The 24,980-nt window shown below is 43.2% G+C and overlaps 1 protein-coding gene across 1 annotated transcript; it reads right to left on the reverse strand.

Moving 5' to 3' along the window:
• Positions 1–5,812: 5,812 nt before the first annotated feature.
• UBE2A (ubiquitin conjugating enzyme E2 A) lies at positions 5,813–24,803 on the reverse strand. The gene is made up of 6 exons (XM_070759910.1): positions 24,267–24,803; positions 23,886–23,966; positions 14,236–14,261; positions 11,819–11,908; positions 9,912–10,000; positions 5,813–7,335 (listed from the first exon to the last, which is right to left on the reverse strand). The coding sequence occupies exons 1-6, from the start codon at positions 24,308–24,310 to the stop codon at positions 7,207–7,209; spliced, it is 459 nt and encodes a 152-aa protein (XP_070616011.1). The 5' UTR covers positions 24,311–24,803; the 3' UTR covers positions 5,813–7,206.
• Between the last annotated feature and the right edge of the window lie 177 nt (positions 24,804–24,980).

The raw sequence follows: 24,980 nt of genomic DNA on the forward strand, positions 1-24,980 counted from the left end.
CAAGGACTGTGGATGTGGGGGAGACATCCACATGCTGCAGGCTTGTTTTGCCCCCGGTGGAATCTGACGATGAAGGCTCCTCTGACCAAGAAGACATGAGTGACAGGGAGGAGGAGAGTGTGGCAGACAGCTCAGAAGGAGATCAATTCTCTAGCTCCTCCTTGGATTCGAAACAAGAGTTAATGATACAGCCACGCATGTAGAGAGTGATGCATAGGCAACAACTGAGAGATTATCATCAAAGAAAATGAGGCCACCTGTGGTTGAGTGGGGCTGTGGTAATTAGTGAGGCTGCTATAAATAGCAGCCTGTGGGTTTGGCCATTGAGGAGGATTATCTGATCCTTGTGTTTCGTGATTGCTTTCCTGACTGACTTTTTGTGTGCTGATTTTTCCCTGCTTTGAAACTAAACCAGAGCAAAGTGTGTTTCACTTTGTGAAAGAAGGACTGTGAATTACCTCACAGCTGCAAGCTAAGTATCACAGAACTGATAAGGGACTTGTACAAATTACCAGTTTGTTTGGAGACCAGTGCTCTTTGCTATACCAAAGAGGGCTTGGTATAAGTAAATTTTCATTATAAAGAAAATTGTTTTGAATTTTCAAACGTGTGTGTCTGAAATTTGTACCTGTGAATTTTTGGGAGGAGTCTACCAGAGAGCCCGACAGAACAGTAAGTGATGTACGTTACAAGTGGCGTGTCGTCATTGAATTTCTCACTGCTGAGAAAGAAACTGTTGGGAACATTCACAAACATTTGTGTACAGTTTATAGAGAATCTGCAGTCGACAGACATTTTGAGGATGACAAAGAGGTGATTTGCACAGTGCAGAAATGGCTTTGTGACCAGAACAAGGAGAGGTACCAATAGGGCATTCACGCCCTTGTCTCGCTGGAGGAAGGCCATAAAATGGGACGGAGATTACATGGAAAAATAGGGAGCGTAGAAGAAACATCATTCTTTCGTGTGTGTAAGTTTCATTGCGTTCAATAAATAATTATTGAAGAAAAAAAATGTGCATTACTTTCTGGCCGACTCTCGTAGATAATACAGTGTGGAATATCTGAAGTATGGATTTATATCAGCACCATCAAACCAGCAGCTGGCATAGTGCCTACTGTGTGAAAAAAGTATTTTCTAACGAGGTGATGAAGCCTTGCAGACTGAACAAACATTTTAAAGAAAGCCCATCCTGACAAGGCAGACGACCTAATTTTTTTTTCAGATCACTTTTGTGACCAGTTTCAAAAAGGCACAACACCGTCAAACGTGTTTCACAATTCTTCCCAACAAAACAATGAATGGCTTGCGTGCATCGTACTATATATTTCATTACTGATAGCTAAGTGTGGAAAGCCACATACTATTGGGGAAGAACTCATCCATCCATTAATGATATTCTGAGTATTTTGCGTAAGTTGCCACGTGATATAATTTATTGATCGGACCAGAATATCTCCGAGACCGCCTTCTGCTGCACGAATCCCAGCGACCGATTAGGTCCCACAGTCGGCCTTCTCCGGATCCCGTCAACTAAACAATGTCGTCTGGCAGGACCCAGGGGAAGAGCCTTCTCTGTGATGGCCCCGACCCACTGGAACCAGCTCCCCCCAGAGATTAGAACTGCCCCCACCCTCCTTGCCTTTCGTAAACTCCTCAAACCCACCTTTGTCGTCAGGCATGGGGGAATTGAGATATCTCCCCTGGGCCTATATAATTTATGTATGGTATGTTTGTAGGTATGTCTGCTTAAAAATGGGGCTTTTTAAAACTATTTTAAATTGTATATTATTAGATTTGTTATGAATTGTTTTATTATGTTGTGAGCCGCCCCGAGTCCACGGAAAGGGGCGGCATACAAATCTAATGAATAAATAAATAAATAAATTCCTCGGCAACAATTCAGTGCAAAGACACAGATGAAATAGCTGGGAATTTATTTATTTATTTTATTTATTGGATTTGTATGCCGCCCCTCGGTGAACTCGGGGTGGCTAACAACAGTGGTAAAAACAGCATGTGACAATCCAATACTAAAAAAAGCTAAAAACCCTTGTTATAAAACCAATCATACATACAGACATACCATGCATAAATTGTAGAAGCCTAGGGGGAAAGGATATCTCAGTTCCCCCATGCCTGACGGAGCTTACGAAAGGCAAGGAGGGTGGGGGCTATTCTAATCTTTGGGGGGAGTTGGTTCCAGAGGGACAGGGCCGCCACAGAGAAGGCTCTTCCCCTGGGTCCCACCAAACAGCATTTAGTTGACGGGACCCGGAGAAGGCCCACTCAATGGGACCGAACTGGTCGCTGGGATTCGTACGGCAGACGGCGGTCCCGGAGATAATCTGGTCCGGTGCCATGAAGGGCTTTATAGGTCATAACCAACACTTTGAATTGTGACCAGAAACTGATCGGCAACCAATGCAAACTGCGGAGTGTTGGTGTGGCATGGGCATATTTAGGAAATCCCATGACTGCTCTCGCAGCTGCATTCTGCACGATCTGAAGTTTCCGAACACTTTTCAAAGGTAGCCCCATGTAGAGAGCGTTACAATAGTCGAATCTCGAGGTGATGAGGGCATGAGTGACTGTGAGCAGTGACTCCCGATCCAGATAGGGCCGCAACTGGTGCACCAGGCGAACCTGGGCAAACGCCCCCCTCGCCACAGCTGAAAGATGTTTCTTTAATGTGAGCTGTGGATGTTGAAGATGAATTGTGCAGAATTTTAAATGTTAGATTTCTTATACATTTGTATTTGTTGTGAGCCGCCTTGAGTCCCAGAAGAATGGCATAGAAATCTAACAACAATAATACAGATTACAAACTTTGCATTATATCTGGGTGAATTAACTTTACCAGGCAATGAATCTTGCTTATATGTCCTTTATTAAAGACGAAGGTTTGACTTGGGAATTGTTACTTGGGAGGAAACTAAAAACAGATACTAAAGTGGAATCAATATTTCATGTTGTTGAGTTTTTCAAAGACAAGGAAATTCCACTTACCAACATACTTGCTTGTGCGACAAATGACTGGTCACTACTGTGGGTGTGCTGCTTACTTGAAAAAAGCAGTGCCATTCACTCTGTCATTCATGGCCGACATCTGGATCCAAAAAGCTTCAGTGATTGCTTACACAAGTCGTTGCAGAGTTATTACTCCAGTGAACAAAATTAAAGTACAGGCTCCCAATGAGCAACTATTCCAAGAGCTCTTGCGTTGAGAATTAGGAAGATTTTGATTGTTTTCTACTTAGTTAGCTATCAAAAGGTAACTGAAACGCTTTTACAAACTTGACATTGTTGTGGATGGGTTTTTTTTGAAGACAATGCTTTTGCTCAGTGATGAACTCAAGAGATCAGGAATGACATTGTTTAATTATCAGAACTTTTTGCAATGTTCAATGAGGTGAGTTTGCAATTGCAAGGAAAGGAGGTCAATCTTACCAAGGCCAAATCTGTTGTCTCCACATTTATTTCAAAGCTAAATCTATTCAAGCACAATATAGGCTCTCGCTACCTACTCCAGTTTCCGAGAGGTAGGATACAAGATCTGCATGTTTTTTGTGACCGTTTGGACATGCTGCCCGAAGATATGTCTAAGCGATATCTTGTTTGATGGAAATTCCAGATTGGGTGATAAATCCATTTTCATATACTGAGGAAGACGGGGTAGTGGTGGAACAACTAATAGAGCTACAAAATGACATGGCGCCGATGCCAACTTTTAAGAAATCGTACCAGGAGTTTTGGTTACAGAAGGAAATTTCTGATCGCTAGCCTGCACTGTGGTCAGTGGTTAAAAAGCTCCTTGTTGCATTTTCCACATCGTGTTTAGTGGAATGTGGTTTAAGTACAGTCATCTAACTCCTCCCCATGCAAAGAAATAGACTCGATTGCTGAACGTGGTGATTTAAGACTCCTTCTAAGTGACATTGGGAAACTTGTATCACTTCCTCAAGCCTATCCATCACATTTACTGAACAGTGAAGCAGTTATTAATTTTTACTGAGTTTTCTAAGTTACTAGTTACTAAGGTTCTTGATAAATTACTATCTTTGAAAACCTGATACCACTAAATCAGGTTAATTTTGTTGAACTAAAATATTTTTAAATTGGATTTTGAATAAATGTGCAATTATTAGAGTTTTGAATGTTACTGTTACTATCTTCCTTAGTGCAGTGTTTCCCAACCTTGGCAACTTGAAGATACTATTTGGACTTCAACTCCCAGAATTCCCCAGCCAACGAATGCTGGCTGGGGAATTCTGGGCGTTGAAGTCCAGATATCTTCAAGTTGCCAAGGTTGGGAAACACTGCCTTATTGGACCCAAACCAGCATAGCTTTACTGAAGGCAAATCATGTCAGACTAAACTCATTGATTTCTTTGACTATGTCACAAAGGTGTTGTGTGAAGGTGGTGCCGTGGATATTGCCTATCTAGACTTCAGCAAAGCCTTTGATACGGTTCCACATAAAGAGCTGATAGATAAGTTAGTGAAGATTGGACTTAATCCCTGGATAGTTCAGTGGATTTGCAGCTGGCTGAAGCGTAGACATCAGAGAGTTGTTATTAATGGCGAGTATTCGAAGCAGAGACAGGTTACAAGCGGTGTGCCACAAGGGTCTGTTCTGGGTCCTATTCTTTTTAATATGTTTGCGAGTGACATAAGGGAAGGTTTGCCTATTTGCCGATGACTCTAAAGTGTGCAATAGGGGTGATATTCCTGGAGGTGTCTGTAATACGGCAAATGATTTAGCTTTACTAGAGTTTTGAATTTTACTGTTACTATCTTCCTTAGTGCAGTGTTTCCCAACCATGGCAACTTGAAGATATTTGGACTTCAACTCCCAGAATTCCCCAGCCAGCATTCGCTGGCTGGGGAATTCTGGGAGTTGAAGTCCAAATATCTTCAAGTTGCCATGGTTGGGAAACACTGCCTTAGTGGGTTGTGCAAACAATGATAGTTATCGGGGGGGGGGGGGGGGGGGCGGCACTGAGAATGAGTTTGTAGCGCCAAGGGGGGCGTGGACTGAAAGTTTGGGAACCACTGATCTAGTACAGGGATAGGCAAAGTTGGCTCTTCTATGTCATGTGGACCTCAATACCCGGGATTCCTGAACTAGCATGGCTGGCTCAGGAATTCTGGGAGTTGAAGTCCACAAGTCATAGAAGAGCCAACTTTGCCTACCCCTGACCTAGTACATCCATGCCAAACCCCTGGCAGAGGTTGGGTGAAGCAAATTAATCTTATCTACATTATTTCACCTGTTTAAACTCTTGGGTCTTGCCACTGGTGTGCATGTCTGTTCTTTCCTTTGTAACTTATAAGCATCTGCAGTGATTAAAGGCAGTGCTGGAAAACACAAGGCATTGTGGAGGTAGTAAAGATACTTCATTTCACTAAAACCCCTTCCCAAAGAACCAAGATTTTTAAGGGGTGTTCCAGTTTGCTATGAAAGGCAAAGATGCTAGCTTGTTTTACCTGTTGTAGTAAGGGACATAACACACACACAAAAATGTGCTTAAATGTGGCACCATTTACTATTTCTCCTGCCTTACCTCAGCGAATGGGTTTGTGGGATGCTCCAGAAATTAACCATAAACCACCCTTATTTATGTAATTGGCTGTGAGCATTCCTGAAAGTGCAGTGTGTATCCTTTTATCTATAACCAGAATCGAGAGAGGAAAATATTTGGTCTCAAGAAGTATCGGCCTTATTAAATGGTCCCGCGATTTGCAAGATCAGCTTGTTTGTAGTCAAAACGCAGAGCGATGCACGTTGCCTCCCTTCAACAATTAAGCATTTCGTTTACACGTTTATTTACAAGTAATTGAAAAATGTACAGTTTCTTACATGGGTTACTTGTGCAAAGTTGTACTCCAGAGTTCATGTATACATAGAAGACACTGGTAGAGCAGACAAAAACCCACCGATTGGTCTCTTCCCCACACTGCTGATTAAAGTACAAACTCGGTTTCACACACACGCAAGCACACATACAAAAAAACCCCAAATGTGAAATAACCCTGTAAATCAGGCAGAGGGAAGGCAAGGAAGAAGGGAAGAAGAAAATAGAGAGATACTACAGTAGCATTTGCCATTTTTTTCCTTCCCCCTTCCTTTTTATTCCAAACAGTAAGCAAAGCTGTATAACAATCTCATTTCCTTCTCCTGCCTCCCCTGGTTAAGAGGTAGAAATTAAAAATCGTAGAAGGGGGAAAAATAGGGATGTCTTTTTTTGTTTCGAAGCATTTGAAGTTTGCCCTTATGCACCCGTTTGTCCCTCAACTCTCAACTCCTGTATTCGCCCACAACTCTACTCAAAGTGTGACTTAAGCCATTTTGAGCACCTTTTAAAAATGTTATTGTGTTTACATCCCCACGCAACACCAATCAATCACCTTGCACCTGGGTCCATAGTAGCAGGGATGGCCCTCTGGCACCCCCCCCCCCCCCTAACTTAACTTGGAAATTGGTTTTGCAAACCCCACGCAGCTGAAAAGAGAAGCTTGGGAGGTCAAATGAAAAAAGCAGCACACTGGGGAGGGGGAAAAAAATAAGTTCCCGTCCCCCCCCTTCTTCCATAAAATACTCACAAATGTAGTGACGTTGAAACCAACGGTAAAATGACCAGCTTTGGACAGATCAGCAACTCAAGTCATAGTTAAAAATGTATATTGTATATAAACATCCTTTTTTTTTTTCCTTTTGCACGCTCTCTTTCGAATCAAGCTACACGTAAGCGTCACTGTGTATAACACAATTACAATTAAAAGCTTAAGTGTACACTAAAGGGGAGGGGGGGAAAAAACGTACAATACTGCCCCTAAGACTGGCGATGGTAAAGCCCAACCCCCACCCCGACCCCACAGGAAGTGGAAATTCAGCCATTCTTTTAACAAGTAACCCAAGTACAGTACATTTGACCTCAAGGGAAAGGCGGGGTGGGGCGGGAAGGGGGGGTGGGTTGGTTTTTTTTCTGACGTCCGAAGAAGGAGGGAAGGGGGGAAAAAAAGAGAGATCCAGCGAGGGAAGTTGGCAACGGCACAGACAGCTAAGTTTTGCTTTCCGAGTAAATGCAGTGATGCAAGGAGGAGGAGGAAGAGGAGGAAGAGGAGGAGGTGGTGGTGGTGGTGGACTCAGACACTTCATACATATATTTTCCTCATCAGAGTGTTCATTTGCATCAGCCAGGGTCAACAGTCACGCCAGCTCTGTTCTACTATGGCAGAAACTCGCTTTTCGTATTCCCGCTTATTCTCCTGGTATAGCTGAGCCGCTTGGCTATTTGCCGGGCTGTTCGGGTTAGGCTCATCCAGTAAGGACTGTTTTTGGAAGAGGAGGGGGGGAAAAGGAAAAGGGGAAAAAAAAAAGAGGGTCAGCCCCGGTCAGGGTGTCACGGCAATACCGAGCGCGGCCATGGTTAAAATTCAAAACCTTTTTGAGTGCTGGAGGTGCGTTAAGAATACACTTAGGATTACAGTGTTCCCTCGCTTTTCGCGGGGGATGCGTTCCGAGACCGCCCGCAAAAGTCGAATTTCCGCGAAGTAGAGATGCGGAAGTAAATACACTATTTTTGGCTATGAACAGTATCACAAGCCTTCCCTTAACACTTTAAACCCCTAAATTGAAATTTTCCATTCCCTTAGCAACCATTCAGATTATTACTCACCATGTTTATTTATTAAAGTTTATTTTAAAAAATATTTGTTAAAGGCAGACGAAAGTTTGGCGATGACATATGACGTCCTCGGGTGGGAAAAACCGTGGTATAGGGAAAAACCCCGCAAAGTATTTTTTAATTAATATTTTTGAAAAAACGTGGTATAGACTTTCCGCAAAGTTCGAACCCGCGAAAATCGAGGGAACACTGTATTATTATTATTATTATTATTATTATTATTATTATTATTATTATTATTATTATTATTATTTAGATTTGTATACCGCCCCTCCCCGGAGACTTGGAGCGGCTCGGAGGATACTTTTAATACCCCCTTTTTAAAATCTTGCACCTATGCCACCACTTTAACGCAGCCAGATTGCCATAAAACAAATGTTTTAAAAGCTGAGATTTCTGGGCACTATTTATCGCAATATAGTACAGGCAGTTCTTCCAAGTTATGACCATAAAAGGGGGCCCCCAAAATTTAGGCTGCTAAGTGAAATATTTGTGAAAGCAATTTTGGCTGATTGTATGGCCTCAACAACCCTCAAAAAGGATGGAAATAACCAGCTGATTGCAAATAAATCCTTCCGTTCCCCACCATCCAGTCAGAGCTGAAGCAGCTCCTTGGGTGAAAAGCAAAACATCTTCAAAGAAAAAACAAAGTCCAGTTGCCTCTTGAAAGTCCAGTTGCCTCTTGAAAAAAGCACCTCTGGGTCATTTAATGCAATAGCTCCTTTTCGGAGAGTTAAAACATGCACTAAGTTCCTTGAAGCACTGAATACCTATCGTCGTACACCCATAGGCCTATCGATTCAAAACCTATCAAATTTTAGCTTCCTCTAAACCAGTGTTTCCCAACCTTGGCAACTTGAAGATATTTGGACTTCAACTCCCAGAATTCCCCAGCCAGCGAATGATGGCTGGGGAATTCTGGGAGTTGAAGTCCAGATATCTTCAAACTGCCAAGGTTGGGAAACACTGCTCTAAACAAGACTTTTTGACTGTCGTTTTTCATTCAATCGGCTTAGAAACCAGCACAATGGGAGCCAGTTATCTCAGCCAATTACAGTGATACCTCATCTTACAAATGCCTCGTCATACAAACTTTTCGAGATACAAACCCGGAGTTTAAGATTTTTTTGCCTCTTCTTACAAACTATTTTCACCTTACAAACCCACTGCCGCTGCTGGGATGCCCCACCTCCGGTCCTCTGTGTTTTTGTGATGCTGCAGGGGAATCCCAGCAGCGCAAAAATGGGCGCTTCGCTGGCAATGGAAGTCTGGAGGTGGGGTTTCCCAGCGAGGGGAGCCTCAGTGAAATTGCAGCATCGCAAAAACACAGAGGTCCAGAGATGGGGTTTCGAGGCAAAAGGGGTGAATTTTGGGCTTGCACGCATTAATCGCTTTTCCATTGATTCCTATGGGAAACATTGTTTCGTCGTACAAACCTTTCACCTTAAGAACCTCATCCCGGAACCAATTAAGTTTCTAAGACAAGGTATCACTGTATTGTGTGATAGAGAAAATATATTTTCTCTATCCCCCTTTTCTATCCCGTGCATGGTTTTATACACTTGGTCTTTTCCCATGGTCATTCGACCCCCAAAGGGGTCCCGAACTCCAGGTTGAGAACCACTGTTCTACATTCTCAACATCTTTTTAAAGATTTTTTTTGCCTCTTCTTACAAACTATTTTCACCTTACAAACCCACCACCGCTGCTGGGATGCCCCGCCTCCTGACTCCCGTTGCCATCGAAGCACCCGTTTTTGCGCTGCTGGGATTCCCCTGAGGCTCCCCTCCATGGGAAACCCCACCTCTGGACTTCCGTTGCCAGCGAAGCACTTGTTTTTGCGATGCTGGGATTCCCCTGCTGGGATTCCCCTGCAGCATCGCAAAAACACAGAAGTCAGGAGGTGGGGTTTCCCATGGAGGGGCGCCTTAGGGGAATCCCAGCAGTGAAAAAACAGGCGCTTCGGTGGCAAAAGGGGTGAATTTTGGGCTTGCACGCATTAATCGCTTTTCCATTGATTCCTATGGGAAACATTGTTTCGTCTTACAAACTTTTCACCTTAACAACCTCGTCCTTGAACCAATTAAGTTTGTAAGACAAGGTATCACTGTACTTTCAATTCCAAATCATACTGGAAGGTTGCATCCATTAACTGAATTGCAAGGCACCAGCGATAATCAGTCTACAAAGCTTCGAAAAGTACCGGCAAACTAACATTACCTGTATGGATGTTAAGATGGATGACACATCGTAGGTAGGGCTCCAACGGTTTTGAAGAATATCCAGACATATACTACCATCTGCATAGACTGAAAGGAGAACGTGTGGATTTGAACAAAGGGAAGGGTTGTTGTGTTATTATCAGGTGATTTACGCCTGCCCTGTCCATCTGAAGCCACCCCACAAGGAGAACTGGATTCTGACCACAGACTCCGAGCCGAGCTGTTAAAATCCATCCAGTCGCTCTTACATTTTATGACCTCACAATTCTTTGTGGTTATGAAATTATCCATTGTATGTCAACCAAATATTAAGTGCCACATATCCTTTCAAAGATCTAACACATAATTATAACCGTCAAGCTACCTTTTGTAAATATCCACATATCTCTTTATTATAGGATTCTGTCATCCTTTTGATTTTCAGCAATGTATCAAACACCCTGTTGTGGTTACCTCTGGCCCTGCTGCTGCCCCAAGGACTGTGGATGTGGGGGAGACATCCACATGCTGCAGGCCTGTTTTGCCCCCAGTGAAATCTGCTGATGAAGGCTCCTCTGACCATGAAGACATGAGTGACAGGGGGGAGGAGAGTGTGCAGACAGCTCAGAAGGAGATCAATTATCTAGCTCCTCCTTGGATTCAGAACAAGAGTTAATGATGCAGCCACGCATGCGGAGAGCGATGCATAGGCAACAACAACTGAGAGATTATTATCAAAGAAAATGAGGCCACCTGTGGTTGGGTGGGGCTGTGGTCATTAGTGAGGCTGCTACAAATAGCAGCCTGTGGGTTTGGCCATTGTGGAGGATTATCTGATCGTTGTGTTTCATGACTGCTTTGCTGCGTTTGACCTTTTGTGTGTTGATTTCCCCCGCTTTGAAACTAAACCAGAGCAAAGGGTGTTTCACTTTGTGAAAGAAGAAGGACTGTGAATTGCCTCACAGCTGCAAGCTAAGTATCACAGAACTGATAAGGGACTTGTACAAATTACCACTTTGTTTGGAGACAAGTGCTCTTTGCTATACCAAAAGAGTGCTCTGTTTATTTGCATTTTCGGTATAAAGAACATTGTTTTTAATTTTCAAACGTGTGTGTGTCTGAAATTGTATCTGTGCATTTTTGGGAAGATTCTACCAGAGAGCTCGACAGAACACTGAGCGGCAACAAAAATAGCATAGAGAGTTGAATTAAAGATTCTGTTTTCTTCTTAAACTTTTCTTTCCTTGGATTTATCCATAGTTGGCCTATTGGGGGTAAAAAGCTTGATAAATTGTGCATCGGTGGGTGCTGTACACTGGCAGTTGTGACGCCTATTTTGAGCAACAGGGAGCCACAGCAGAGAGATGAAAGAGCCACACAGAGCTGTGGGTTGCTGACCCCTACTAAACTGATGGAAGCCCACGATTTGAGGCAATGCTTTTGTAGTCCATAGCAACAGACAACTGAGATCTAGAGAGAACTCTGGACCTTCCTAGATTCTTTGTCCATAAATCTGTTTTGTGAAGAGGTCAGGCTACCAAATGTGAGCAATAGAAACACCTTAATCAACTTCCTTTTTATGAAAGCGCATTATTTTAGGGCCTCACCAACATTTTCCAACAAAGTCAGTAATTGTTGACCCCATGTGCTCCCTAAAGAAACAATACACTCTTCTGTATTGTGTGTTGTTTAACCAGAATCTCTTATCTACTTAATCTGACAGATGAATGTCTAGAACAGAATTCTTCAAAATTGGCAACTTTAAGACTTGTGGACTTCAACTCTCAGAATTCTCCAGCAAGCATAGATGCAGGAATGCTACGATTTTATAAGCCAGCTTCTCTCAAACTGTAAATACGGGCTCCATTTCTTCCACTGTCCTAGCTCTTTGGTATAAACCGTTGTCTGTTAAAGAAAGCTACGTACCATTCGGATGAAACATCTTAGACACAAATCTGACAGTAGGTGGCTTGTTTGGATATTCTTCTGTGAATTCTATGGTAAGCTTGAATGTTCCTGTAATTGAGAAAGGGGAGTGTGGGGTTGGAGTTTAATGACATCATATTCACAGCTGGGTTTCAATTGTCCCTGCCTTTCTTATCGGTCCATAATAAATCATAGTTTTATTTGTCAGAAATAGCCTCTGGAGCCTGTGGATGGCGAAAAACAGACCCAACAGCACAACAGGAATTTTATTTCCAAACTTCTGGTAGGCCTGTTGGGCCTATTTTTTGCCATCCACAGGCTCCAGCTTTTCCTGAAGCCTGGAGAAGGTGAACATGATCTCTCCCTGCCCTCTGAAAGGCTGAAAATCAGCTGGCCAGCGCATACATGTGCAATGAATCTGACCTAGGGCAGGGGTAGGCAAAGTTGGCTCTTCTGTGACATGTGGACTTCAACTCCCAGAATTCCTGAGCTAGCATAACTGGCTCAGGAATTCTGGGGGTTGAAGTCCACAAGCCATAGAAGAGCCAATTTTGCCCACCCCTGACCTAGGGCAATGCCTCGTGTACCCTCGGATATGGCCATCTGAGGCACTCATGCCATAGGTGCACCATCACAGGTGTAGGGTCTCTGCTTCCAACTCTGCTAATCTGTTTTAAAAAACCCTCTAACGATTCCCTTGCAAGAAAAAGAATCTGAAACCAGAACAGATAGAAAGGCAGGATGTGAAACTGGCTGTGAAATCGTTGCATCACCTTTTTACGCAAAGAAGAAAACAAACTGCTGCTTTTATAACTGAATTCAGAAGGTAGCAAAGGAGGTAGGCATAAGGCCAAAAGGCAAAACAAGCAGGCTTTTTAAAAACGTGTGCATGGGTGCAAGCAAGGTTGAAGATGGTGCAGTAAAGGTGGTTTTTCAAAGGATCTGAGAAAAAAGAGTACCATGAAATTAAACAACACAATTATCAATACCTTCAAGTAAATTATAAAAAGCCACCGTAAGCATAAGCAACAACGGCAGTAGAATCATTTTCAGCAAACAGCCTAGTTTGGTCTAGCAGTGTTGTGGTTAGCTCTGGCCCAGCTCCTGCCCCAAGGACTGTGGATGTGGGGGAGACATCCACATGCTGCAGGCCTGTTTTGCCTCCCGGATGGAATCTGATGATGAAGGCTCCTCTGACCAAGAAGACATGAGTGACAGGGAGGAGGAGAGTGGGGCAGACAGCTCAGAAGGAGATCAATGATCTAGCTCCTCCTTGGATTCAGAACAAGAGTTAATGATACAGCCACGCATGCGGAGAGCGATGCATAGGCAACAACAACCGAGAGATTATTATCAAAGAAAATGAGGCCACCTGTGGTTGGGTGGGGCTGTGGTCATTAGTGAGGCTGCTATAAAGAGCAGCCTGTGGGTTTGGCCATTGTGGAGGATTATCTGATCGTTGTGTTTCGGGCCTGCTTTACTGACTTTGACTTTTTGTGTGCTGATTTTCCCCCGCTTTGAAACTAAACCAGAGCAAAGTGTGTTTCACTTTGTTAAAGAAGAAGGACTGTGAATTTTCATTATAAAGAACATTGTTTCGAATTTTCAAACGTGTGTGTGTGTGTGTCTGAAATTTGTATCTGACTTTTCGGGAGGATTCTATCAGAGAGCCTGACAGAACAAGCAGTTAAGGTAACCACGCTAGAAACCAGGAGGCAGTGAGTTCACGTCCCGCCTCAGCCGTGAAAACTTGCTGTATCACTTTGGGCCAATCACCAAGAGACCATGAGTTCGAGTCCTGCCTTAGCCACAAAAGCCAACTGGGTGACTCTCTCTCCTAGCCTACCTCACAGGGTTGTGGTGAGTAAAACAGGAGGAACGTGTGTTGGATAAATTCATCACCTTGACTTACTTGAAACCATAATAATAATAATAATGGGGGAATACAAATAAATGAAATAATCAAAAAGGATGCAGGTGGCTTTTGAACCATTGTCACGCTGCTAACAAAGGAACCAAAGCCACCTCAGCAGCCAAGTCTTGGGAAGGGATGGAAGGATAGGCAGGGCCAAGGGCAGGAAGGACTTTTAAGTTCGGACCAAAGGAGAAAGGATCTTATCAGAATAATTTTAAAAGCACACTTCAAAAGGGAAGAGCAAACAGGTATTTCGCACGCTTTGCAATCAACCCGAGGGAAAAGGCAAAACGTTTGAGAGAGACAGAGAGACAGAGAGAGAGAGAGACAGAGAACACTCTAATTTAGGTATCTCCATATCTAGTAAACACAGGAACGCTTTCCTGCCCCCGAAAATTCCAATGTGGAATTCTAGGACTGATCAACATGGGTGTTGCAATGTGAGATCGTATCACAACCATTACATTACAGTCTTATAAGATTGTTTCAAGAAAAGACTTACCATCCTCAAATGGGGTTCCCTCTGGCCTGAAAAAGAAAACGATGGTCAAGATCTCGCAGGTAATAGAAACATAGAAACATAGAAGACTGACGGCAGAAAAAGACCTCATGGTCCATCTAGTCTGCCCTTATACTATTTTCTGTATTTTATCTTAGGATGGATATATGTTTATCCCAGGCAGGTTTCAATTCAGTGACTGTGGATTTATCTACCACGTCTGCTGGAAGTTTGTTCCAAGTATCTACTACTCTTTCAGTGAAATAATATTTTCTCATGTTGCTTTTGATAGTCAGCTTTTTTTTTTTTAAATGACATTTTGGGTCCCATCCATTCCCAAAGACAGGATTCAAACTGAACTAAATTCGAAGGCTTCCGGGGAAGAATCAAACCTAAGCCACATCATTGAGGTGCAACCACTATGGGGCCCCCTTATTTATTTTCAATTTTATATTTTTTTTGGCTGTTCTCACCCCAGTCACCCCTGATCTTGATGCTGGAAATGAAGCCCCAGGCAAGGGGGCTTCCATGGCATCAGGTCTTAGAATCACTGGTTGCCCTCTCCCCTCTTTGGAAAACCTTTATAGCTCCCACTGCCTTAAAGAAAGTTCAAAACATCCTTAAAGATCCAACTCTTCCTGCCCCCTTCCTTTTTAGAAACATAGAAGTCTGACGGCAGAAAAAGACCTCATGGTCCATCTAGTCTGCCCTTACACTATTTTCTGTATTTTATCTTAGGATGGATCTATGTTTATCCCAGGCATGTTTAAATTCAGTTACTGTGGATTTATCTACCACGTCTGCTGGAAGTTTGTTCCAAGGATCTACTACTCTTTCAGTAAAATAATATTTTCTCATGTTGCTTTTGATCTTTCCCCCAACTCACTTCAGATTGTGTCCCCTTTTTTGAACTATTACCATCTGACAGACGGTACAGGATTATAAAAACAAGGACGAATAGCCTTAACAACAGCTTCTATCCCAGAGCAGTAACTATATTGAATTCTACTATATAGTGTAATATTAATGCAGGCGAAGCTAAGCAAAATCACATCAGATACCTATACAATTAGCACAGTTCCCCCCCACCCCAGGCTTTGTACTCTCACAATTTCTCTCTTTATATACCAATGACTGCATCTCAAGCGATCCATCTGTTATACTGAAGTTTGCAGATGATACAATAGTGATTGGTCTCATTCGAGACAACGATGAAACTGCATAGAGATGGGTGGTGCAGCCTTGTTGTGCGACTGTAACAATGTGGAACTGAACCATAGAAGTGGTGGCAGACTTTATAAGAAACCCTCCCATTCAACCACCTCTTACAATACTAGACAACACAGTATCAACAGTAGATACCTTCAAATTTCTAGGTTCTACCATAACTCAAGACCTAAAATGGTCACCTAACATCAACAACGTCATCAAAAAAGCAGGACAAAGAATGTTCTTTCTGTGCCAACTCAGGAAGCTCAAACTGCCCAAGAGCTGCTGATACAGGTCTATAGAGGAATTATTGAGTTTATCATCTTCACCTCTATAGGATAAGCAGGACTGCAGAAAAAACAATTACTGCCAACCTGCCTTCCGCTGAGGACCAGTATACTGCACAAGTCAAAAAGAGGGCGGTGAAAATATTTACTGACCCTTCGCATCCTGGACATAAATTGTTTCAACTCCTACCCTCAAAACAACCCTATAGAGCACTGCACACCAAGACAACTAGACACAAGAACAGTTTTTCCCTGAATGCCATCAGTCTGCTAAATAAATAATTCCCTCACCACTGTCAAATTATTCACTAAGGCTGCATTACTATTACTATTAGTTTTCTCACCATTCCTATTACCCATCTCCTCCCACTTATGACTGTAACGTGTTGCTTGTATCCTTACAGCAGCGGTCCCCAAACTACGGCCCACGGGCCGTACGCAGCCCACTGAGGCCATTTATCTGGCCCACGGGTGAGTGACAGGAGCACAGGTACATACCTTTCTTTTAATTAAATTCCCTCCTTAATGTTCCTTCAAAAAGTACAACACCAATTATATTTCTAACTTATTAATCATTATGCCAAAGTGCTTCCTTCTTTCTTTATACATTTTTCTATAAACCAAGAAAACCTTATAGCCAATCAGATGTTAACAAAAGAAAATTAAAAACAAAACATAAACATATATGAATTTCAGATTTCTTCCCCTCCCCTCTAAATAGTCCCCTCCCCTCTAAATAGTATGTTCCCATTTTGTTTTTTACTTTAAAATAAGGTATGTGCAGTGTGCATAGGGATTTGTTCATAGTTTTTTTTTATAGTCCGGCCCTACAACAGTTCGAGGGACAATGAACTGGCCCCCTGTGTAAAAAGTTTGGGGACCCCTGCCTTACAGTATACACTGCTCAAAAAAAATAAAGGGAACACTTAAACGACACAATATAACTCCAAGTAAATCAAACATCTGTGATATCAAACTGTCCACTTAGGAAGCAATACTGATTGACAATCAATTTCACATGGCGTGGTGCACATTCAACTTGGTACAGAACAAAAAAGTATTCAATGATAATAATTGCATTACTTTTGGCACGCATCCTGTATCTAGAAGTCCAACAACAGGAGAAAAGAAGAAAAATTGGCCTTTCAGACACAGCTTTCTTAAGTCAACACAGCACTGCAAAGGAGGAAAATGAACCGGCTTCGACCCCGAGACAATTCAAAAAAGGAAATGTCACTCACACTATATAATCAATGCTATCAAAACAGGTGGCGCCTGGCAGGATAACAATTACTGTAAAAGGGTGAATTAAAATCCATTTATTCATTAAGATTTCCACTTGGAATTCCAGTTAGGGAGAGGATCACAACCATGAAGCTGGACAGAGTTCCACCAGCCAAGCAGAGAAGACTTTCTTGTCATCCCTTGCAAATTTGCTGTGCAATCCCCTGCTTGGAAAATTTTGGAGCAGGTGTGATAAACCCACACAAGGAAATACGCTCATGAGACCATTTGGGGCAGGAGAGAAAAGGAATCCATGCTGGAGATTTGAGGCAGGAATTGCTTATCTAATCTTGGATGTAACGCTCTCTACATGGGGCTACCTTTGAAAAGTGTTCGGAAACTTCAGATCGTGCAGAATGCAGCTGCGAGAGCAATCATGGGCTCTCCCAGAAATGCCCATGTAACACAAACACTCCGCAGTCTGCATTGGTTGCCGATCAATTTCCGGTCACAATTCAAAGTGTTGGTCATCACCTATAAAGCCCTTCATGGCACCGGACTAGGGTATCTACGAGACCGCCTTCTGCCGCACGAATCCCAGCGACCGGTTAGGTCCCACAGAGTGGGCCTTCTCCGGGTCCCGTCAACAAAACAATGTCGTTTGGCGGGGCCCAAGGGAAGAGCCTTCTCTGTGGAGGCCCCGGCCCTCTGGAACCAACTCCCCCCAGAGATTAGAATTGCCCCCACCCTCCTTGCCTTTCGTAAGCTCCTTAAAACCCACCTCTGCCGTCAGGCATGGGGGAATTGAGATATTCTTTCCCCCTAGGCCTTTACAATTTATGCATGGTATGTTTGTATGTATGTTTGGTTTTAGAATTAAGGGTTTTTTAGCTGTTTTGTATTGGATTTACATGCTGTTTTTATTCTGTTGTTAGCCGTCCCGAGTCTGTGGAGAGGGGCGGCATACAAATCCAAATAATAATAATAATAATAATAATAATAATAATAATAATAATAATAATAATAATAGATAAGCAATCAAATGAAAATTTGGAGGAATTTCTTTCTGAGTGCACCAAAGCTACTGAGATGCCATGGCTATCGGCCTAACAAGATACTGGCAAAATGAATTACGGATTAATGAAAGCAAGATGGAAGAAGTAGTAGAAGATATATATAAGTTAAAGAACACAAGAATTAGAGAGATGAGAAGGAAAATTTTACATAAATGGTACTTCACGCCAGTAAAACTAGCACACTTCCAGAAAGGAAAAGGAAATTGCTGGCATGGTTGCCAAATAAAAGGAGTTTTTATGCATATGCTCTGGGAATGCGTTGAAGTTCAAAAATTTTGAAAGGAAGTACAGAATGAAATTAACAATATGCTAAACATTAATTGGATAATCACGAAAGAATTAGCAATACTAGTTAAATATGGGGAATTACGAGAATTTAAAGAAATCAAAACAGCAGCTTTGGAAAGCGCTCAAGCAGTAGTGGTATTAGGGTGGAAGGATAGCAATAGATGGACAATCCAGAATTGGTACTGGTACATGGTGGACCACATCCACTTCGAAATTATGGAAATAAGATTAAATAACTTTGATGAAAATAAATTGGAGAAGCTGATGGCACGATGGAATAAGGTGAAAAATTGTGTCTTAAGTAGAATTTATGACGACAATGTGAAAAATAAATTCCAATCACTTTTTGTATGTAAAGAAATGTAAATCGGAGCTAAGGAAGAAATTGAAACTTATTGCAAATAATTTAACCCCCTAAATGGTGGTGGGGTTTTATTGGTGTTGGGCACTTTTTCTTTAAGTATTTTTTTGTTTGTTGTAATAAAATTTAATAGAAATATTTTTTTTTTAAAAAGAGATGCCATGGCTATCCATGGATTTGCTTTTTCTTTTTCCTGGCCTATTTTACAAAATATTTATACATATAGGAAAGCTTTCCAAGCCAGTCTTCATCCATTCCAGTGGCCCGAGGTTCTTTCAAGAAGCCAAGGAACTGGTTGTCAGAATAACAATAATAATGATTATTATTTCTTAATTAAAATAACTACGGCCACCACTAATGGCAGTGTCTGAACACACCCTGCCATTCTACCTTACCGGAATATACTATTACTGTATTTCTAAAAGAAAGCAACTGCCTTCCCTATCTGGATGTGTCCTATTATGTTATCATCAATTGCAATTATTTCTGCCTTTGCAAATCTCTCTCCTGGAAGTGAGCAAGACATTATGCATCCAAAGTGGGTGTCTATCAAACAACCTGATTTTGAATGAAGAGAAATACAATTCGTCTGTAGGGAGGGGGGGATGAAAAAAACAACAGCACCCAGAGGAATGACTAGACTATTATCACAGAGATGTAAAATGTGGACAACAAGAACAATATTCCCATTGATGAAAGCGCAGAGTTAAAATGTCTGATAACTGATAAGAACAATAAACCAATAAGGACAGTAATTAAAATGATTATTATCTTAATGTAGGGAAGGAAAACTGAGTTCTCCTGGATGTCCTAGATTCTCAGAAACTATCAGCTCTGGCCAACTTAATAGCAAGAGGAGAGAGCACCAACATGCTTATCCATGCTTTTGAGGATCATAATCACCTTATGTTCTTAACCTTCCCCAACGTGGCAATGAATTGCAGCCCTGCTATCCCGATCAGCCAGGGCATACTGGCTAGAACAGCAAAACAAGAGATCCCACCATCAAGGGGATCTCTGTGAAAAGGAATCTAACAAGTACAAGTGCACTAGAGTGCCTTCCGTCCCCTGTCCTATTGCTCTCCTATATCTCCTATACCTTTCTTCTATTCCTATATCTCTTCTTCTATTCTTTCATTGATATGTTCTATTACTATACCTTCTCTTCTTTCTTAAGATATATTTTACTACGAGTATCTCCTCTATAACCTTCATCATGTATTTTACTATGTGTATATAGATATATACCCACTAAAACCCTCATTGTGTATTGGACAAAATAAATAAATAGATAGCTAGATAAATAAATAGATAAATCCTCCAAATATGTTGGGAGTTTTTTTTCTCTTTAGTGCTCTCACCCACCAGGCAGAATAACAGACAGCTCGATTTCTCCTGCTAACCCAGGGGAGAGATGGGTGATTGTAGAATCCTGCAGCAACCCTCACAAATGGCTGCCTGGCTTCCCTCTTGAAAGGTGGTGGGGGAGAGAGGGAACAACCTTATCCTTTTCCTAAGAAATTTAAGTTTCTGCAGAACAGCTGCACTTATGTTGAGGGGAGTGGTCCTTTAGCTTAAAAAAGCCAATGAAGGGGAATATTGGCTGCTGATCAATTTCCGGTCACAATTCAAAATGTTGGTTACGACCTTTAAAGCCCTACATGGCATTGGACCAGAGTACCTCCGGAACGGCCTGCTACCGCACGAATCCCAGTGGCCGATAAGGTCCCACAGAGTTGGCCTTCTCCGGGTCCCGTCGACTAAGCAATGTTGTCTGGCGGGCCCCAGGGGAAGAGCCTTCTCTGTGGTGGCCCCGGCCCTCTGGAATCAACTCCCCCCCGGAGATTAGAACTGCTCCCACCCTCCTTGTCTTCCGTAAACTACTTAAGACTCACCTATACCGCCAGGCATGGGGGATTTGAGACACCTTTCCCCCAGGCTCCTTATAATTTATGTTTGGTATGTATGTGCTGTTTGGTTTTTAATTATGATAGGGTTTTTAGTTATTTTTAATATCAGATTTGTGCCATTATAATATTGTTTTTATCGTTGTTGTGAGCCGCCCCGAGTCTTCGGAGAGGGGCGGCATACAAATCTAATAAAATGAAATGAAGGGTCCCTGGGTGCTCTCTGAGCTTGCTTGTCTCCCTGCAGGGGATTCATTACCCAACTGGGCAACATCATCAGTGCTAGAAAAGAGAGGGGTGTGCAGAGAACTGGAGAAGCACCATGGGATCCTTGATTTATTATTTATTTATTAGGTTTCTATGAGAGAGGGAGATTGTGATCCCGCTGTATAGAGCACTGGTGAGACCACATTTGGAATAATACTGTGTTCAATTCTGGAGACCTCACCTACAAAAAGATATGGATAAAATTGAACGCGTCCAAAGACGGGCTACAAGAATGGTGGAAGGTCTTAAGCATAAAACTTATCAGGAAAGACTTCATGAACTCAATCTGTATAGTCTGGAGGACAGAAGGGAAAGGGGGGACACGATCGAAACATTGAAATATATTAAAGGGTTAAATAAGGTTCCGGACAGAAGTGTTTTTAATACACACAAGACCAAGGGGGCACAATCTGAGGTTAGTTGGGGAAAAGATCAGAAGCAACGTGAGAAAATATTATTTCACTGAAAGAGCAGTAGAGGCTTGGAACAAACGTCCAGCAGACGTGGTTGGTAAATCCACAGTCACTGAATTTAAACATGCCTGGGATAAACACACATCTATCCTAAGATAAAATACAGGAAATAGTATAAGGGCAGACTAGATGGACCATGAGGTCTTTTTCTGCCGTCGATCTTCTATGTTTCTATGCCGCCCTTCTCGAGGCGACTCAGGCACAAACAATATAAATACAACAATATGTAAAGAAATCTAAATTACTGCTACTACTACTGATGCTCTCTGAGCTCGGTTATTTTCTCACAGACGGTTCATTCAACTAGGTAACTGATGAGTAGCACCAAGGATGTTACCTAGTTTGGATCATGAAATGTCTGCAAGAAAACAACCCAGCTCAGAGTCCACCAAGCCCCCTCCCCCGTGGTCCTTTTTCTCCCTCTCTCTGCACACACCTCTCCTTTCTAAGCACCAATGACATTGCCTAGCTTGGTCACAAAACATCTGCAAGGAAGCAACCCAGCCCAGAGCACCAAGCACCCCTTAAAAAAAAAAAAAGCATGCAAACGCCACCTTTCCTGAAAATTATTGTAATATAAAATTTCCCCTGGAAGAAGAGAGATTTCTTTTTGAGTGGGGGGGGGGGGGATGTTCAGCCTCCTTCAGCCTATCTACCTTCCTGGGACAGGGCAGGGTTGCCTTTTGCAAGGCTAAACCCCCTTCCACTTCCACTGCAGAACTGGGCAGGGGGGATGGGAGCAAAATTAATCCCAGGGCCAGCCATTCCCAGCCCTTTAGATGACAAATCTGCCGATATTTTTATTTTAAAAACAGCCCATTTGCAGTTTTGGAAAACCAAGGTAGGTATGTGTGTATGTGTGTGTGTAGTGGGGGAGGATTACATGGGGCTACCTTTCAAGAATGTCCGGAAACTACAAATTGTCCAGAATGCAGCCGCATGAGCAGTCATGGTATTATCCAGACATGTCCATATCTCTCCAACACTCCGCGGTCTGCACTGGCTTCCAATTGGTTTCCGGACTCAATTCAAAGTGTTGGTTATGAGCTATAAATCCCTACATGTCATCGGACCAGATTACTTAAGGGACCACCTCCTGCCGCATAAATCCCAGCGACCGGTTAGATCCCACAGAGTCGGCCTTCTCATGGCCCCGTCGACTAGACCAGTGTTTCCCAACCTTGGCAACTTGAAGATATTTGGACTTCAACTCCCAGAATTCCCCAGCCAGTAAATGCTGGCTGGGGAATTCTGGGAGTTGAAGTCCAGATATCTTCAAGTTGCCAAGGTTGGGAAACACTGGACTAGACAATGTCACTTGGCAGGACCTAGGGGGAGAGCCTTTTCTGTGGGGGCCCCAGCCCTCTGGAATCAACTCACCTTCGGCAAGAGTCTCAAGACTCCGTTATGTCTCCAGGCTTGGGGCCATTAGATTCTTGCCCCCTCGTTGACGAATGGACTGATTGAATGGGAACGACTGGATTTTTATGGTTTTTAGTTTTAGATTTTATATTTAATTAACTGGACCCAAAACGTTATGTATTGTTTTATTATTTGTGAGCCGCTCCGAGTCCTCAGAGAGGGACAGCATAAATTCCAATCAATCAATCAATCAATCATTCCCTGGTATTTCCCAAACCGACAAATTCCCTGAGATAGATAGATAGATAGATAGATAGATAGATAGATAGATAGATGATAGATAGATAGATAGATAGACAGATAGATGAATGATAGATAGATGACTGATAGATACATATAGATAGATAGATAGAGAGAGATATAGATAGATAGATAGATAGATAGATAGATAGATAGATAGATAGATGATAGATAGATGACTGATAGATACATATACGATAGATAGAGAGATATATAGATAGATAGATGATAGATAGATGATAGATAGATAGATAGATGACTGATAGATAGATAGATGACTGATAGATACATATAGATACATAGATAGAGAGATATAGAGATATAGATAGATACATAGATAGAGAGATATAGATACTGTAGATAGATAGATAGATGATAGATAGATGACTGATAGATACATATAGATAGATATAGATAGATAGATAGATAGATGATAGATAGATGATAGATAGATAGATAGATGACTGATAGATAGATGACTGATAGATACATATAGATACATAGATAGAGAGATATAGAGAGAGATATAGATAGATACATAGAGTGATATAGATAGATAGATAGATAGATAGATAGATAGATAGATAGATAGATAGATGATAGATCATCAATCCATCTCAGGGTCAGCCATTCCCAGCCCTTTTTAGGTGGCAAACCTGCCAATTTTTATTTCTATTTAAAAAAAACCAGCCCATTGCAGTTTTGGAAAACCAAGGTGGGGGATTGTGTGTGTGTGTTTGGGTGTGTGTGTGCAGGGGGGGAAGGATTTTCCAGGAAACGTTCCTCCTGAAGATGGAGAGCAGAAATGCAGGGTGCAAAGAAGGAGGGGTAGAGAGGAGGGCTTGCAACCTTCCTGGGTGGGTGCGGAGGAAGAGGAGGATGGAGGTGGTGGGGCTCACCCAAAGATGACGGCATTCCACACCATGATGTTGTTCTCCGAGGGGGCTCCGCTCACTCCGGCCGGGGGATCCTCCTGTAGCCTGTTTGGGGCGGGGGAAATTGGGGTGGGGGGGAAGCAAGGAAGGAAAGGGTTAAAATAAAGCACACAGATGGGAGGCAGGAACGGGCGAGGGGAAGGGGGGGCATTTCGCTCCTCCTGCACCAACGGCGTAACTCGCCCTAATCTCCACGGCCGCTACGCCGGTAGCGTAGCGCTCCCATCCTCCGCCGCCATGTTGGATCGCCTCACCTTTTCCCTCCGATAGCGCTTGCCCTCGCCGCCCCCCACCCTCGACTCCCCTCCCTCCGGCTCGGCGGCTCTTCTTCCCGAGCGTCTTTACCTCTTGAAGTCCCGCATGAGGCGCCTCCGGGCCGGCGTGGACATGGCGGGGGGGACGGCTCGCGGTTATGAATCCCTCATACACCAGCGGGGGAAAGAGGGGGGGAGGTTGGCTCGCGGAGGCAGCGGCGGCGGCGGCGGCTGGGGTTCCGAGCGGAGGCGGCCTCTTCCACTTGTGCCTCAACAATGGGGGTGGGCGAGAAAGGAGGCCCTTGACGACGCGGCGGCGGTGGTGGTAGCGCCGGCTGGGCAAAGCCGGACTGCACCACTGCCCTTGCGGAGGGGGGGAGGAAGAGTGAAAAATTGAGAAAACAGAAAGGGGCGGTGCTACACGCGCAGCCGCCGACTCACGCCGGGGGACGTACCGCTAGCGCCCACTAGGAGGCGGGTGGGGGGGAAAAGAAAGGCAGGGCGATACCATTCAGGATGACGCTTGAGTCGAGCGGTTCTGGGCGAGACTAATGCTGGGAGGAAAGAAAAACGCGGGGGGGGATTAATGGGAGAAACCATTTTCTGCCGGTTCGGTTACATCCCCCCCGTCTTTTCTATTGGTTGGTAGAATGAGGTGTTGCCCCCCCGCTTGTGGGAGGAGCGTTAATTTGAAAGCTATGCGGTCAACACGTTGGTGTTACACCAAAATAAGTCCCCCCACCCTCAGTGACTCAAAACAATGATTGAACTGGGTTCATACGTCACACACCATCCTGCAGTGGGT

The sequence above is a fragment of the Erythrolamprus reginae genome, chromosome 8, assembly GCF_031021105.1.
Source record: "Erythrolamprus reginae isolate rEryReg1 chromosome 8, rEryReg1.hap1, whole genome shotgun sequence".
In the NCBI taxonomy this organism is placed as follows: Eukaryota; Metazoa; Chordata; class Lepidosauria; order Squamata; family Dipsadidae; genus Erythrolamprus; species Erythrolamprus reginae.